At 35.5% G+C, this 19,636-nt stretch overlaps 1 protein-coding gene across 1 annotated transcript in view; it reads right to left on the bottom strand.

Moving 5' to 3' along the window:
- Window positions 1-644: 644 nt before the first annotated feature.
- The window catches only part of LOC117343936 (G-protein coupled receptor 54-like), a 171,186-nt gene continuing 152,194 nt past the window's right edge, over window positions 645-19,636 (bottom strand). The window contains exons 2-4 of the mRNA XM_033906505.1: window positions 4,196-4,331; window positions 3,620-3,861; window positions 645-2,583 (exon numbers count right to left, since the gene is read on the bottom strand). Coding sequence (XP_033762396.1) covers window positions 2,131-2,583; window positions 3,620-3,861; window positions 4,196-4,331 — 831 coding nt within the window. The 3' untranslated portion in view covers window positions 645-2,130. The remainder of the gene's footprint in view (window positions 2,584-3,619; window positions 3,862-4,195; window positions 4,332-19,636) is intronic.

Below are 19,636 nucleotides of genomic sequence, written 5' to 3'. Positions count from 1 at the left end.
ACATCAGACTAATGACCAATGTGAACCGTACTAACACTGACATCACACTAATGACCAATGTGAACCGTACTAACACTGACATCACACTAATGACCAATGTGAACCGTACTAACACTGACATCACACTAATGACCAATGTGAACCGTACTAACACTGACATCACACTAATGACCAATGTGAACCTTACTAACACTGACATCACACTAATGACCAATGTGAACCTTACTAACACTGACATCACACTAATGACCAATGTGAACCTTACTAACACTGACATCACACTAATGACCAATGTGAACCGTACTAACACTGACATATGCAGTGTCTGAAATGATAAAAAGACTCGACTGACTCTTTCGGATGTTTAGTCCTTATCATGATCCTACATAGGCACTAATTATGTACTTTTAATCAGTTACTACAATGTACAACCATAGCATAGGTCAGCTAAGTAAAATTGCCAACTCATATTGGGACAGCATTAGCAATGATAATTCCACATGTGGTCATGAATTATCATAATAATAAAATGTAATAGCTTTTTAACACAATGCCTTGAAGGGGATGTCAGTAATGGAGTGTATGATTGAGAATCTGATTGTTTGTGTAACTAAAGAATGTATTAAAACACGCAAAGACACAAATACTTATATGGACGTCATTTTATTTCGGATATGATAAATACACACAATACCAACATGTGAATGTTAAGTAACATTAAAATGTACAACAGTTAAAATGGAATACGATAGACTTTAGGCGAGTTCGAATTGAAAACTTCATTTGAAAATATTTACAAGCAAATGCGTCCAATAAAATCAACAGATACTTTCAATATTACGGGTTTAAAAAATGCTCAGCCATTTTACATTTTGATGTCTATATACGGGCAATGTTACAATATATTTTTCGAAAAATGCTACTTATACCGTAACATATTGCGATAAATATTTGTTGATTTTGATAGCGAATTGATTTTGAAGGAGATGCTGTCTAATCAGTGTTATGCATATTTAAACAGATTTTTGAGTAGCATTGTTTTTATCGTTATAACAACGGCTAAGAATATTTAAGAAGGGAAAATAACAAATAATTATTTATTTACAACATTTTACATCATCAATAATGAAAGAAAAATAAAACATCATATTAATAGTGTAAGGTTATGACTAAAATGTAGTTGTTAAGGAAAGAGATAATATATTTCTTATATATCTCAACCAAAGTATCAAATTGCAACCACATAGATTCTCCAACATCTTTCCTACATATATTACTGCGTATAAAATCTGTTTTTCCATCTTCATCTATTCCATGAGAGACACTTTTCATATAGATGTTAATCGTCTTAGTAAAACTTTAAAAAAATGTAAATAAAAACGCCACCAGTAGACCAACACGAAAGCACGTCAAAGTGGATTTGCTATTAGGTGTACTTTATAGCTCACGAATAACTGTCTCACCATTGTGAGTAAAGATATTGTGTTATATATACATACTATTATCTTTTAATTTTGTTTAACAAATGTTTACTTTCGTCCATTTCTGTATTCAAATGACTATACACCTTTTAGTACAACCCGTTTTCTCATTGCCAGTATACATATATCTAAACTCAAGTGTAAGATTTTAAACGGCGACGTTAAGTTGCCTACAGAAATATTGAATAAGTACACAAATTTCACGAGTGCACTCAAATGAAGTATTTATTTACCATCACACACATACGTACACATACGTATGTGTTACGTACACATACGTACACATACGTACACATACATTACCGCATAAAATCATAAGTTTATATGGATGTTTGTAGTTCAATCTTATACTCAAAGAGACCACACAACATGTATTCTCTATGAGATATTTGTATGAATGAAACCAGAAAGAAATTAAAATTAACTATGCATATATACATATATGATTCGTATTCAACAGCATGACAGTGCCATAGTTGTCAAGGTTACTTGTACATTCTTTTGAAAATATATGATGGCCCTGCAAATTACCCGGAAACCGATACTTCTGTCATAATTATATTTAATATTAACTGTTCTTTTAATAACACCTACTGTCAAAATTGAGCACATGAACATGTATCTAATAATAAATCTAGAATCCACATAGTCATAAATCTGTCTGAGGTTGGACACGCGTCATTGGTACAACCTCCGCTTTAGTGACGTCATTGTCTTCTTCCGTATTTGCCTGGATGGCCTGGTCGACCATACCGGTTACTTGTGTCTGGCGTTCATCACTGACCATTCGCATGCACGGGCACCATGGGTACAGGCTAGGAAATGTCTTGGCGAACGCTTTCTTAAACCCGTCATTCAAAAATGCATACACAAATGGATTTACACACGAATTTGCATAGGACAAAGTATGAGCAAATATTTTAACACCATACATGATAGAAGTTCTAGGAATCGGGAGGAATTTACGACAGAAATTGTAGACGTGGATTGGAAACCAGAACGTAGCAAATAAGAGAACTACAACCGCCACCATACGAGCTACGCGTTTCCTTCGTCTGACCTGCGATTCACTCGATAAAGGAGTTGATCCATTGCAGTCTTCCTATACAATAGAGAAAAGAAATCGAATGAGATCTTTGCAAATCTAAATTTTACCATTTAACATGTAAAACAGTCAGATATACAGTCCCGAACAAATGACGGATGTTTATCATGATTACATAGCTCAAGTTAGATAAACAACGGTCACTGTATTTCATCAAATATTGGGGGGGGGGGGGATTGTTGTTGTTGTTGTTGTTGTTTTGATCAATTCGATACGTTACTTCCGTTACCATGTTCAATTTCTATGTCATACGCTTCAAATCCCCAGATTATTCTATCTTTCTTTGAAGACATGCTTCCTAATCAGTTACGCCAATATTGTGTGTCGCCAGATAGAGAAAACATGGGCATGTTGACGTTTTCGATTGCCATATCACAGCAAAAATGAGCGATGGTTAAAGCTATCAGTGACCAAAGGCCAAAAGGTTAGTCAATCATGTTATCTTGGGGGAAAGAAACGACCAATCGAAGACTTTAATAGGGGTTACACATCGCGGTGTGTAAACAAAACAATAACACATTGTTACGAATTGATCACGTGCCATATCATTTGTGAAACAACTATACTTATCGGATAACATTAAAGTATTCTCCTCTTTAATTCATTTACTTAAAAAAAATCAAATCAAATATCTCGCATTCAATATATCCATGCCGATTTAATATGAATCAAAATGCCATCATCAACGGGCCCTTCATCCTAGGAATTACAAGCGTTCCATTAACTTGCAAATAGCCTTTACGTTTCGAACCTTGCTTCGAACAATGTGAACCTTTAAGAGTGATGGAAAAACATTATATTTATATCAACGGTGGCATTAACCACAGTGGACATAGAAACAGAGAATTCCATGACGATGGTTATTTGGTAAATTTTAAAATGATGTGCAAGTTTCGCTTTTGTAAAGTTGCGTAGTTCTTAAATGGTATGCATTTAGGTATAATTGTGCTGTCTGTAAATACGTTTCCTTCTGATATAAAAACGGACTCCTCGCCTAAACTAGACAATGCACATTCTTCATGCGTGACCATACCTCGTGCTTGAAGCTGCTGCGACGCTGAGTCCGACCATTCCAGATGTATTTGAGAATACTGTAGTAGCATATGATGATAACACTTAACGGGAACACGTACGTTGTAATGATTACGCCCACAGATAAGATGTTGCCAAAAGTGACGTTGGGATATATCTCAGCACAGTACACGTCCTGGTTGGCATTCAAATTATTGACCGTTCCATGGTAAATAGCGAAGGGTAACGATATCAGCAGGGAAACTGGAAAAGAAACTCATGATTGATGAGAGAGTCATATTGTTTTTATCTCTGATGTTATTTTGACTATTTTAAACTCACGGATCTCTGACAATTATTCGATTTCAGCAAGTTTCAGACCGGGTTTCAGATCAATATTAAAGTTTATCATCCCCACATTGATTTATTTTGTCATGGTTGCAACATAATATCGTCTAAAAATTGACGCGTCTGGCAACATAATATGACGTCACAATACACCGTAATACATCAGTTCGATATTCAACATATTCAACATCGAGTCTTAATAACAGAAATCTCTTTCATGATAATTATTAGCATAAGATTATATACTCACTTGCCCATACAATAATGCTGACGATGCTTGACGCTCTCCTCGAACGCCAGTTCATGGAGCTGACAGGATGCACGATGGCATGGTAACGGTCAACGGTCATTGCGGTCAAGGTTAAACATGTAGCATGCATTGTTACCTGCAATAACAATTACGTAGTTACGATTAACCTTTGTCTTTCCATTTTACAGATCAACAAGTTAAAATATGTTATAACATTTAAAGGAGTGTAATCACTTATTTGACTTTTTGTCTTAACCCGGATTTCACCAAGACTTGTATGATGTGTGTCGTCGATAAGGCAATAGACGCCTACTCTTCCAAAGCACCTGGTATCCTAATGCTTATTCGCAAGTCTGCATGCAAGTCTTATTATTTATCATAATTCCCCCTCGTTTAATCAATTTGGGGTTTGAATTATTTGCTGTTTTTGATACCTAATTGAATAGTTTTCTGGCAAGGATCTGATGACTTGCAATGGAGAAAGCATACGAATACTTTCACTTGTCAATCCTAAATTATCTATATCAATAGTATACAGAGCATGCAATCTATAGGACTATGTGACAACTGTTACTGCTTTGTCAGAATGAAGCATTTCTAGACGTTTTATGTGGCTCTTATTTTCTTGATAACAATTTTAACTTGATATTGTTAGAGGTCAAATTTCTTTAGAAAATGTCTCAGCTCAGTTAATGCCTGCTCAGAAAATAATGAAAATAAAAGTCAGCTTCTAAAAGTGAAATTTTTTTAACATTTCAAGAGGCTTGTTTTTATAAGTCTACAACACATTTGCAATCATGTGCTTACCCTAAAATAGCTATATCAGCCATACGACACTAAAATGCAGTCTTAAATAAAATCTGAAGTGTTCCCCATTTCGAAAAAATCCATTCCGTTAATATACAGACACAGAAATCATTAATGTTTAATATGATTTATTTTCGTTAGAAAAAAACAACGTTATTTTAGACCATCTTCCTGCTTGGACAATTTTGTCTTTAGTGTGATTGTTTGGCATTTCGATAAAGGATTTCGTTTTTCATTGAACTCACTTAGGACTAATAATTTGAAAAGCCTTAAGTTAGAATGCCTCTGCTACAGCTATCATCTTACAAACTGTCAAGGATGGTCTGATAATTCTGTAAACCATACCATCCTCGTGCTTTACCATTTTTTACGATCAGGCCATGGACACGCCATTTAATATTAGAGACCAAACCTTAAAAACATTCAGAATGTGTTTAAGTTGTAAGAATTTTATCATATGTGATCTTTCTGACCGGAATAATGTTGCCAAATAACACAATGGGAATTTTATTTTATTTTTTCTGGTACACATTGGAAAATATTCCTAATGCTGTGTTCTCCATTCTCGTTGTTATGTCTGGTAACCCCCTCGTCACTTCACTTGTTGTCACTTTGAGATTGTACGACAGATATATCCCTTCTGGATTTCCTACCTTTCCACCCATAACCTTACTGGATATCCACCCTTTCCACCCTTAACCTTACTGGATATCCACCCTTTCCACCGATAACTTACTGGATATCCACCCTTTACACCCATAACCTTACTGGATATCCACCCTTTACACCGATAACCTTACTGGATATCCACCCTTTCCACCCCTAACCTTACTGGATATCCACCCTTTCCTCCCTTTCCACCGATAACCTTACTGGATTGCCTCCCTTTCCACCCATAACCTTACTGGATATCCACCCTTTACACCGATAACCTTGCTGGATTTCCTCCCTTTACACCCTTAGTCTTTTTTGGATTCCCTCCCTTTCCACCCTTAACCTTACTGGATATCCACCCTTTCTATCCTTAACCTTACTGGATATCCACCCTTTCCACCCATAACCTTACTGGATATCCACCCTTTACACCGATAACCTTGCTGGATGTCCACCCTTTACACCCATAACCTTACTGGATATCCACCCTTTACACCGATAACCTTACTGGATTTCCTACCTTACCACCCATAACCTTACTGGATTTCATCCCTTTCCACCGATAACCTTACTGGATTTCATCCCTTTCCACCCTTAACCTTACTGGATATCCACCCTTTACACCGATAACCTTACTGGATATCCACCCTTTCCACCGATAACCTTACTGGATTTCCTACCTTACCACCCATAACCTTACTGGATTTCCTACCTTACCACCCATAACCTTACTGGATTTCATCCCTTTCCACCGATAACCTTACTGGATTTCATCCCTTTCCACCGATAACCTTACTGGATATCCACCCTTTACACCGATAACCTTGCTGGATTTCCTACCTTACCACCCTTAACCTTACTGGATATCCACCCTTTACACCGATAACCTTACTGGATTGCCTCCCTTTCCACCCTTAACCTTACTGGATTTCCTCCCTTTCCACCCTTAACCTTACTGGATTTCCACCTTTCCCACCCCTAACCTTACTAGATTTCCACCCTTTCCACCCTTAACCTTACTGGAGTTCCACCCTTTCCACCCCTAACCTTACTAGATTTCCACCCTTTCCACCCTTAACCTTACTGGATTTCATCCCTTTCCACCCTTAACCTTACTGGATTTCCACCTTTTCCACCCCTAACCTTACTAGATTTCCACCCTTTCCACCCTTTCCACCCTTAACCTTACTGGAGTTCCACCCTTTCCACCCCTAACCTTACTAGATTTCCACCCTTTCCACCCTTAACCTTACTGGATATCCTCCCTTTCCACCCTTAACCTTACTGGATTTCCTACGCTTTCACCGTTAGTCTTCCTGAATTTCCTCCCTTTCGACTCTTAGCCTTACTGGATTTCCTACCTTTCCACCCTCAGTTATTCTGGATTTCCTCCATTTCAACCTTTAACCTTACTGACTAGTCCTAGATAGAAGAAACAACTTAACGATGTAGTTTTATATTTATGACTCGAGACTTCTACTACTTCTTTGTCTTTATCTAAATACGCTATACACTTTTTTAATCATTTAATAATTACTGGACCATTTAGCGATAGTGGTGGTCTTTGTGATTTAAAATGTACTTAATCAAATAAGTATTTATATAATAATCCGAATTTTTATGTTAATGACGGTAGCGACTAAACAACAATTGTTCTGAATACATATTGACAAAATTAGATGATCTGACCACACGGGAACCTTGTACGATATTTACTTGCCGAAATATACGCAATTTAATTCCAATCCAAACCCCCACACAGCTTCGGGTCGCCATCTTTGCTCCAATCAAAGCATCTGTGCGTTTGAAATAGTCAGTACTGCAAAGCTTCTAAACGATCTTGTGAAAAAAAAATTAAGATTATAATAGAAACGAAATGTGAATTTTAGAATAATTTGATTTCAATTACTTATTCTTTAGGCAGAGACGGATATACCGGATATACAAGTCTCTGGCTTCAGGTTAGCGAATCGTAGCAATTATTTATGATGAACTTTAATGTTGCACTAAATACTGATTACAATATTTTTATTAAGACCTTTTTTACTTCTTCCATTTCATTTCATTTCAAGTGTTGATTTAGATTTCCCAATAAATTCGCGGGAAATGAATTTTATGACGTTACCGGAAGCCCAAATGCTATTAGAACGTGACCCGGAAAACATGATTGACGATAATAAAAACAGAAGATCATTGAACATTATACCGGATTATTTCCGTATTTTTTGAGACACCAATGTGCTAAAATACAACGGCAGGTAACACTGATTTTGTTCATAGCTATCGTATCAAGTAAAACAAACAATTTTTGCAAAAATAGCAGCATTTGCTTCACCTGTCTAGACCTACTTTCGTTTTACAGTTTACAGATATGGTCGTATAAATAATTCATCTTCTCAACCATAGTCGATCTAATTGCTTATCCGCGGGATTTTTCTATTAAGAATATTTGTACTTCTCATGTACAGTGCATCTTTGTTTAAAATTGACTGGTCTGCAGGTCTGATCTGACTACCCTCATCAGACCCTGACCACAGGGTCACGTTATTATCGTATCCTTTAGTAAACACCTCATAATAAATGTATCAATCGTCTGGATTACTTCAATTTTTACCTTTTAAATACTTGAATATATAAATACTTATTATCGGTTAGCTTGTAATAATAATAATAATAATAGTACAACAGAAATACTTTTTGATATTGTTTAATTGATAAGAAAACCCTTGAAAAAGAGAAGCAATACGATGAATATCTTTCTTAATCTATTAAAGGATTAAAGGACCATCAACTCTGCTTTGTATATACACAACGGTAGGTGTTGACATGCAAAGATATATATGTGTATTGTTTGTCACGATATTACATTATCTTTCCTGTCAAGCGTTCTAGAGATATACACTTTCTCAATTCGATGCTTCAAGGGATTCTCTTGGGTTTCCGTCAATAGTTCACTAATTAATCCAATATCTTCCTAAAAGGTCAAATTAATTGTACACCACCTCTATATCAGCACTTGTCGTGATACCAGGTCGTATCTGTGTTTCGTTCTCCATATACCATATACATTTTAGTGAAATACAGACAAACATATGCGATAAGCCTTCCAGTTCTCTTTGATAAATAATAGCAGCTTGAATTACCTTGAATTAATTCAGTAGATATCCTTAACCGTAATATCATATTTGACCTGTTTGACTTGATTGATTGAAAAATGTATTTAATTGACATCAAATAAAGTCTTGACAATAAAGGGACATATTTCTCATTAAGTTACGCATGCTACTATGCATTATATTGGAAAGTCTTTTAACAGCAGGTATTTAAGGGAAACCTGAGAACCTTTTAGCTTATGATGTAACAGATAATAACATGTTGTGAATACAGTTTAAATGTTAAATGATGACAGTAATGAGAAATCCAACATCTCACTCAGTTTTATCTTACCGCTAGGTTAAAGGAACCTTAAGCAGGAGCTATAGACAGGCGCCTTGTCTCTGGAATATCAAGATTATAAATAAGAGTGAGCTTTATGATATTGGTCTCTAAGATATGATATAACTAACATACTCTCCACGTTTTACACTATTCACCTTCTAAAAGTCTTTGCCCAAAAAGAACAAGTTTCTGCCACAACGAAACCTATGAATCTACCATAGCTTGGTGTGGTCAACGGTTCAACATCGGTATTCTGAATGAGAAATATCCTGTTCACAGTGGATCGCAAACTTTCGCTCTCTTAATGGACATTAACACGCTTGACCGAGTAGGATATATACATTTGTATATGTATATATTCATCTCTGGCTGGAGGTCACTTGAATTTAAGTTTAAAGTTTTTGGCCTTTTATTAGTAAGAAACCCTCATTTTTTTTGGTCTTTGAACAGATAACTGGCATTTTAATAAAAGCTCAATTTTCGACAACCAATTTGTTTGTTGTTCTACGGCCAAAAAAACAAAGCGGAGTAATTGTGTGATAAATATATTTGTTACAACATGCAAAATACCATGGTATAAACGTATATACATATATATAATTAAAAGTCAATAATGTCCTTGTGATGGATATGCATAGGTATAATAATAAAAAAACACAAACCAGAAAATCACAAGCGCTTGTGATTTTCTGGTTTGTGTTTTTTTTTATTATTATTACTACATATATATATATTATGTACCCTACTGTTATGACGTCATCAAATTATGACGTCATAGGATGTACCGAATAAAATTCATAATCCCCTGAAGAGCGGCAGAATGTAGCGGCGAAAGTACTAGGGAGACAGCAGATCTGTGTTCGGCTGTTTATTTTATTATTATTTACCGTCACCACAGGTGCCTGACTCGTTTTATAAAATAATAACATATAGAGTACATATAAATGAGAAAGGTTCTGAACTCCCCCAGGCTTGAAATCTGATGTATTTATTTCTAAGTACCGTAGCTTCGGTTGTTTTGGGTGGATTTTTTCGAAGTAGGACTTAAATTGAAGAGAAATGGTCAATCTTTAAAATAAGCCATAACATGTTGTTGATTTCTCGATATTAGTTTACGAAATCGGGCGTGAAACTTCAAAATCCCCTCGATTTTGTTTAGTCGGACAAGTTGACGTAACGGGGTCACCACACTTTGACTCTATTGGACATAGCTTTAAATACGAAGTGCACGGGTTAATCAAGAGGTACGCTTCATCAAATTACCGAATACAACTATTACATACACTTACTTTATGTATACGAGCACCCTATCGACGGCCCCGGGACTTTTTATGCATACTGATAGCAGATTTTCCACTTGAGTAGCCATGTTGTGTCAGCCGCGGTAAATTTGAACAAGCATTCTGATTGGTTATAGAAAATGTGTTGATATATGTTTATAAAACGAGTCAGGCACCTGTGCCGTCACATGGACATTTCAACTTTATTCTATATATATATTATGTGATTGTATTTGTGATTTTTTGTGTTTTGATAAAGGGGCGGATTGCCTCGAAAATTTAACAAACCTTATTGTTTACACTGTTTGAATTACTTCTTTGCCCCATATATATATATATAGATATATATTATCAACGTATACAACAGCATTAGCTTATTAGACGCTAACAGATGTAATATGAGCTTAGGTGTTCGGGAAAGCCGGCGTTTTCTGCATCACACGTGCTTATCATTATATGACATTCTATCCATGTATGTTTCTTGCAATGATACTCTTAAAATCATAAATAATATTGCCAAATAACTCCTCATTGCATATATTTTCTAGTCACTGCAAGCTAAAACGGTTCTGGTGAAAATCTGGTAATGATTTTAAAATATTTGATTAAGGTAGTTTCCATTTTCATAAAAGTTAAAGGCGTAATGTTACTGAGATTTGAACTTACTTTTCATGGCGGGAGAACAATTTGAAAATAATATAAAACTAATGCTTGAACGATGACAATAACTTAACAAGGGAACGTTCGCATTATATAGAGGTTTAGCTTTAAAATGGAACCAAAGACATTATATCGAGATTTACGTTTACATGAAAGAAAAGGCATTATATCGAGATTTAGGTTTACATGGAACAAAAGGCATTATATCGAGATTTAGGTTTACCTGGAACAAAAGGCATTATATCGAGATCTAGGTTTACATGGAACAAAAGGCATTATATCGAGATTTAGGTTTACATGGAACAAAAGGCATTATATCGAGATTTAGGTTTACATGGAACAAAAGGCATTATATCGAGATTTAGGTTTACATGGAACAAAAGGCATTATATCGAGATTTAAGTTTACATGGAACAAAAGGCATTATATCGAGATTTAGGTTTACATGGAATAAAAGGCATTATATCGAGATTTAGGTTTACATGGAACAAAAGGCATTATATCGAGATTTAGGTTTACATGAAACAAAAGGCATTATATCGAGATCTAGGTTTACATGGAACAAAAGGCATTATATCAAGATTTAGGTTTACATGGAACAAAAGGCATTATATCGAGATTTAGGTTTACATGGAACAAAAGGCATTATATCGAGATTTAAGTTTACATGGAACAAAAGGCATTATATCGAGATTTAGGTTTACATGGAACAAAAGGCATTATATCGAGATTTAAGTTTACATGGAACAAAAGGCATTATATCGAGATTTAGGTTTAAGACGGACCGAGGACATTGTATCGAGACTTAATTTTAAAACGGATATCGTGGGGCAATTTATCAAGATTTAGTTTTGAAACGGAACAAATAATTTTGCATCGAGATTTTGATTTAACGCCGACCAAAGGGCATGATATCAAGATTTAGCTTTCTAATGAACCGGAGAGCATTGTATCGAGATGTGGCTTTTTCACGAAGTTTTACAATGAAACATTTTATCGAGATAAAGCTTTACAAAGACACTATTAAAGTTATCAGGTTTTCGTTTTTAAACCATTTTATTATATTGTTACCAGTGAAATAGCAGTAATAACCAACTGAATAAAAACATATCTCGTTGAAATTGCGTTGAGCAGCCTATCCAAAATTGGTGCCGTCTTCGCACTCGTTGAAAATGTAGATATGTCATTCTTGCGAAATAAGTATTGTATTTATCGAGAAATAATTCAGTATCATTTTTTTTTAAACGGACATTAAAAATGTACGTAAAACACCAAATACTTACACGAGTAATGTTATAGGTTATAAGGGGTGTAAAACAGCTGATATTGCATCGTTTTATAGAACAAGGCAGCCTTTATTTCAGTTCTTCTGTTAATATCGAAGTCTGTACCAGACGTTCGTGTCATTTTCCTACATATTTTGTTTATACTGTTGTGTTTATCGTAACCAATCTTCCTCCTCACTCACAGAAATCCACACTTTTTTTATCTGTTTCGTCTGACGCGTAGCGATAACTAATGATATACCACCAGAATATTTGTCTGAGCCATCAGATCGCCTGCACCCCAGTTAGCATGCCAGACTAGCAACTAATAGCCACTGAAGAAATCGATGATAGCGATTTGTCATTAACTCACTTCTTATAACACATTAAAAACGATGTACTCATTACTCGAAGTACACATGGGTCACAAAATAAGGACATTCTGAATTCAAACAAGTAACAATAACTCACTTCCTGATAGTTGAGGAATGGTTTCAGATTTTTATTTTTCGTTTGTTTATTTTGTTTCATTTTTTGCCTTTCTTTTATTTTTGTGTATGTTTTTCTCTTGGGAATTGATACAATTATGTTTGTGTTGTTGCTTTGTATTGTCAGAGTATGAATTGGAAATGATACATTATGAATAGGTCATAATCAATTAATATAATTAATCAATTATATGGCAATGGCGATTGTCTCACTATATATAATCGAAAATATATATACAATGTGTACGCAATACCTTTTTGTAAAGCCCGTCAAGGTAATGGGTATAAAATGCTGTCTCTGTTATTCAGCTGAAAGAACATTGTTCTTTTGATCAGTTTGATAGAGTCGGGGATTAAAACACCGGGGATTCGGGCTCGATTACTGTCGTGAAGCCAAACGAAATCATGCCATGTTGGTATGAAGAGTCACGGTTGAGATTCGACAAATCTAAAGAAAAACAGCCATCGACAATGACGTCAAAACTATTATTGACACAACTAGATTAGCACGAGACAAACTCTATTGGTCTTTGACACGATTATCTTAACTGTCATCCCTTCCCAAGCATTAGATGAAGACGGGAATCTTGAGGCAAGTGATACGTAATTTAGTTCACGTAAGTCCAGACACGAGTACAGGTGTGATTTTCACTTGGCTATAATTCTGACTGAAAACAACTTGATAACAAAACTCCATCACGTGATACTATATGCTGTATGGCGTCTCTTTCTAACCTGATTTGTTCCTCTATCATAGATTCTTTGTTTCCTATTTCTTGTGTGTGTTTTGTACAATCCTTAGAGTTTTATATCCTCGAGGCCTTTCTGACCATTCTAATCGCCATATATACGTCATTAGCGTAGAATAATTACCACGTGAACGTGCTTTTACACTAGATCTAGTACAGGCTAATAACATTAAGCGATTTATGACTTCGGGGTGTCTACATCAACACGCAAGTAGACCATTTTAGTAGAGGTTTGGTAAGGGGAATCTCTTGTGGACACATTTAACACCACCTTACTTTTTATTTTAAACATTGAGTTATTGATATGATGCTTGTCTCTGCTCCTCAATGATTACAACATGATATTCCTCCGTATGCGAAATGTATTTGCGTTTGTATACACCACTATGAAATGAACTGGGTAATAATATAGACACATCCTAGCTATAAACTGCGTTGACTGTTTCTATATGGTGATGAAATGTTATGCTTGTGATTTTTATCCTTTGATAATCAGCAGTTTTAAATTTGTTACAATTTCATGCGGAGACATTTTACTTACCGAAAAGTAAATATGATGTTGACGAGTGAATTGCTGCTTCCCCCTGAATCTAGCTTACTAAGTTCATCCCAATATCTTTGTTTGATTTCCCCTTGGAAACATTGCATAATTTGCGAAAAAAAAACCGAAATGCATTCGCATTGATCACTACTTAGAAATATCTAAAGATGCATAAGAGCTCACGTAAGCATTATTCTTACGAACAAAGCAACAGAAAAGATTTCCCCGGAAGCAGGAAGGACAGATAAGAGTAATCCGGCGTTTTCGAAGTGTTTGATACCGGGTCATCGTTGCGCGTACAGCATTTGACGTCTCTGGAAGAAAGTATGGTTTCCCAGTTTCCCCAGATGCATAAAAGCATACAGGGATTTATAAGATTCGGGCTACCTCGCTTTGGAGCCGGAGTTCTCGATATATTTAATTTGTCCCGAAGAACCTTTTAGCTGTGGCTTCAATTGCCTTTGAACATTATGTTAGATTATATGAAAATAACTGATATTTAACATTTAAACTCAGAGATATTAACAGCAATGTCAGCTTTGATTTACAAGAGATATGCAATGGAAACGCGCTTTTTGAAAATACATAAATATGCAAATAAATCCCTGTTGGTGGCCTCGATCAGCCTTAAGCAACGCATTATTATGGAATCCTCTGGAATTATGATGTCAAAACAAATAATAATCAATGAACAAAATTATTTCCGAAGGGTATCACAGAAGCTCAAAGATGTGTCTCTGAATGAAGTTTTATCGTCATATCCCTGTCCTTTGACAAACAGAGACGGAAGTTAGACATTTCTTAAATCCCTCGGAAATGTAACGGTTACCATATAAATGAAAGACTGTGTACGATTTTCTAAATTTGAGTGACATGTTCATATGTCATTTCCGTTGACAGAATTACCCTGCGATATATTTAGTTGGTGTTTCCGATGTTATTGTCAGAGTTAGTCTTGCTAAAATATGCAGAAATTGATATATTTACGGATATGGAAAGAATCCATGCTTCAAGGCGGGTTTAAATTATTTTTAAAACGAAAAACTTTAAGTCCTGTCTTGCAGGATTTAAGTCATATGATACCTTTGTCGTATGAATAACCGAATATAATAGTTATGTGTATAAAGCATAAAAATGATGAAAAGCCGAAGCAATGCATCTTTCTATGTATTAAAGATGGTGTAATATCCGTAACACCCAACATATTTTGAACAATGTATAGTTAAGTGAAGAACTTAATTTTACTTTGCTCAATTCTCGTTTTGTAAAGTTTACGTTAACATTGCATTTTCATTCAGTGTCATATTTAATATACTTGCTAATTTGTTATACAGTGTAGGTGGTTTAAATAAATCCTCCGTACAAAAGAATGCTGATGATTTCAATGTAAGTAGTTCTTGGAACTTGTTTTATCAATGAAAGGTATTGAGGGTGTTGTGTTGGTACTGTGATTATGAATAACGATAAAAGGAAAGAAAATAACAAAATCAATAGACAAATTTCCCCCATCATCACTTGGTGTCAAAATGTGTCTATGTTTCTTCATTTCTGACATTTTCTTGTGATAAATGTGATTATATCTAAAACAATACTTATCTATAGCAAGGTTGTGGGTTTTAATAATTACAAAATACATATGTATGCGAGAGACGCATCTATAAAGGGCGTTCAATGTATGAGGGTATGTTCTGAGTACAATTAAGACGTATCAAAGACGTGTCTCCAACACATGGTCGTCAGACAGCTCCTTTTATAACACGACATACTCTAGAATTAAAGTTACGCCAAACCTCAAGGTAACCATTACTTTCCTCAATGAAGACATCACATTGGAATTTGGCCGAAGATTTGTTAATAAGACAACTCTGTAACCTTTATAACACTGCATACTCGAATTCACGGCAAACCTCAAGGTAAAAGTTACTGTATAACATTAAAGTAATGTATCACGCTCCTCACAACGTGTTGTGCATCAGATTCATTGGCATGTTAGTTAAGCGCTCACCCGAGGTCAATAACTGTGAATTATTCGTACGAGTTTATAAAAAAGGTAGTGTTATGCCTCTTGAGTTGATTTGTACCTGCTCTGGAGAATCACCTTTATTTAGACCTAGAAATTTAAGTATGTGAAGCCAAGTAATATAATAGTCCTTGTAGCCGGCCTACGCGACTCTGTAACTAACATGGTGAACTAATGACTATTTTGGTGAGAGTTACTGAAAACGATTTCTCATCATTGCAGCAAGAACGCATATATAAGGATTTGTGTTAATGAAGAACCAGACGGTCTGATCGGATTCGATAAGTAACAAATTCCCCTTCTTGAACAATTGCTAATAATGATCTATTAAGGCTTTAAGCTTGATATTTACAATTGCAGCCGCTTAATTTGAATAAAGCATGCATCCCAGTTCGTCGGGTATGAATATATGTAAAAAAATAGCGACTTCTTTCCGCATACCACTTATCGGTTTTTACAAACAAAAGGCCTACTTTGTATGTTAACATCAAACATTTATCTAATAAAATACAAATTAAAACTGTTGTAATGAAAAAAAAATTAAATTGTCGATTTTATTATTTGTCTGTTGTCACGGAAAAAGTGAGTAAGGTAAAGCTGTCCGCCATATTATTATGCATCGATAAGCTTGACATCAAAATCATTTTAAACGTAGATCACACTAAGGAAATGATGAACGTTGTTATCCCAGCTGTTCGGCTGTGTAACTGCATGAGAGGTGACTTATGCAAAGACTTTTGCAGATCTGTATTTTCACTTTTATCTTCAATGTAAGTACGAGATGACACTACCTTACCTTCGACTTAAGGGCGAATAAGAGACTGACAAAAACGAAATGTATATGCTTAATCTCACTGTTGTCTATTTGATGTTGATTTGAGTTGGAGAACGATTTGAACCGGTGTCATCACAGCTGTCCATTTTTTTCTTCAGGTTATACTATTTCAGAATAACTGTATTTATATTGAGTACACCATTCACCAATGGGTATCATCTTCATATTGAATTGGTTTTTACAAGGATGTTAAAACCCTAACACAATGACAAAGGATTATCCGATTGTAATACAGGGCTGGTAGACACATTTCTATTTTATACTACCACAAGTAAACCCAGTACTAACAGTCTCTACATCCAGAGTGGTCCAGATCGATGATATGTACATAATGTTAGCGAATTAAGCAGGAACAAAGCAATTAAAAAAGACTTGAAATCGTCATTATCACACCATTCATCATATTAAAATAATTAAGATTTATACTAGGTATTCTGCCTGTTAATCTCAATAGACATGGTGCCTTAGAAATTTCCTGTCGGTTCTCCATTAAATATGCAGTTCCCTACTTGACAGCTAGTGTAGAGCAATATGTTAGACTATACGATTCGATAATAATTGCCCAAACAAAGATATACTTTAGACCTGTGTTCTGTTAAGTGTCTCCCTCTGTTCCTCCTTGGTTTCCTTACCGTATGGAATTTCCGCTGAGATAATATCCTTGGATCGATCGGAATGTGGGGACACTTTTTGCGATTAAACATAACTGTAATATCACGTGCATTATATTACAGATTCCCCAATTTCTTGTCAAGAACGTTAAGATATCGTTTATACGCTTCCACTAGATAATATCCTCGAATCTGGTAAGGATGTAAGTGATATTTAAGTTGACGGTTCGACAACTGCCACCATTTTTATGTATAATGTAGCAGACCTAGATGGTGAATGAAGACATCCGGAATGTTATATAGTGAGTTGATGAGATCACTCTTAATATCATTTATCGTTATGTAATCTAGATATTCTCCTGTGATACAGAATGAATCGTGCTTCGTGGGTTCCTTCATCATGATATTGAAAAGATGGTTATTTTCGGAAGATGAATTTACAACTATGCCCTCGGATTGGAGCTGATATTTGTCTTTTTAAACAGGGAAAAATATATATCTGAAGCTTCAATAAGGCGAAGTATTCTTACAGTTGAACGTTCAAGAAGAGTAACCCAATGTCAGTCATGTAACAATGAATGTAACCACTCAACCAAACAAGACCTTGATTTATATTGCCACCTCGCTATTCGAACATGATATTGGAACTCTGAATAGATAAGTTTTATTTGCGAGATCTTGGCTAGTGACGTTGGGGTGATAAGAATCGATATTCCTATGGCAATTCAAAATTTGGGATATTTAGCCTTTTTTGCTTTCCTATGTACCGAAGCATCTCCAGACATGTCTGGTTAGTAACAGGCCTCCCTATGGAGAGTTTCACACAATATTCACACCAGCAATACAGTATATCTATGGACTCTGTGAATGAACGACTTATGCAAGAGTTTACTCATGAACAGTTTAACATACCATTCCTAAATTGAGATAGGGTTAGGGGTTTAGAAACTACAATATACACACACTTTCGACTTTGACAGTGGAATAGAAATTCGTCCAATGGCGATGTCCGCTCTGTCTTGGTAGCTATAAATAGTAATGGACTCTTGAAAAACAGAAATGAATAAAAAGAAAGAACTATTTAGAACGATAGGTAGAAACTGTGACAATATCGCGACAAATATGTAAAACTATGTGCCGTTGTTGACTCATCGATAAAGATATATAGTTCAGTGCTTTGTTTTAAAGTTTGATTTTCATTGAAAAGGGAATATTTGACAATAATCTGGTAGTAAGGAAAGTCAAAAGGGAAGTAATGCAAATCAAAATGAGCTTAAAACAACGTACTATCCCATTATGCTTCAGCCTTCTTTATTGGAGCTAATTCAAAAATACATAAGAATCGAGAAATATCCCTCATTGCAATAGGAGGTTTTGTTTCGTATTTGTATTATGAAACTTAAAAGCCGTTGTGACGTCACCTCACGTGGACATTTCTTCATAAGAACAACATAATCTGAAAGGGTTGGCACCTAAAACTAGACAAGATAATTATTTTAAAGGTCATATCATTTTTCATCAACCTCCGGTCTTGTCCTTCATCACACTATGAATTGTTCGTTACACGAGATCGATGGTGAGCAATCCACGTGAGGCAACAATGAACAATCTAATTGTACACTCTGTCGCCAATTGAGACTGGACATTCGGCATACTAGCGTCCTTGGTCCAAAGATGGGATTATCGATATATTGTCGTAGCTGTCTGAGAGTTAATGCTACATACTTATACCGATATGAGACAGGGTTTATTGACAGATTATAGTGTGTCTTGTATCAAGCGTAGCTTTCTTTGCTACAACTAATCACATACAAGGCACTTTGCTTTGATGAGGTACTTAATAGGGCGAGCATTTCCAAACAAAACAATTGTGGATAGTTTCCCAGCGGTTATCATTATGACGACATCGGCTGGAGACGATTTCCTTAGGAACACATTATATAAGACAAAAAGAACAAAGAGTTTTGTTTTACGGTGTTGATCGTGTTTAAAAAAACCAAGGACATATGGCGAAGTTAGGGACCAGGAAACACTAGATGGGAAAACCTCATAAAGAAGGGACAAGTGTGACAGGAAAGGAGATGGAAGATAAG

This window comes from Pecten maximus, chromosome 15 (genome assembly GCF_902652985.1).
Source record: "Pecten maximus chromosome 15, xPecMax1.1, whole genome shotgun sequence".
NCBI lineage: Eukaryota > Metazoa > Mollusca > Bivalvia > Pectinida > Pectinidae > Pecten > Pecten maximus.
This window is presented reverse-complemented; position numbering and strand designations above follow the sequence as displayed.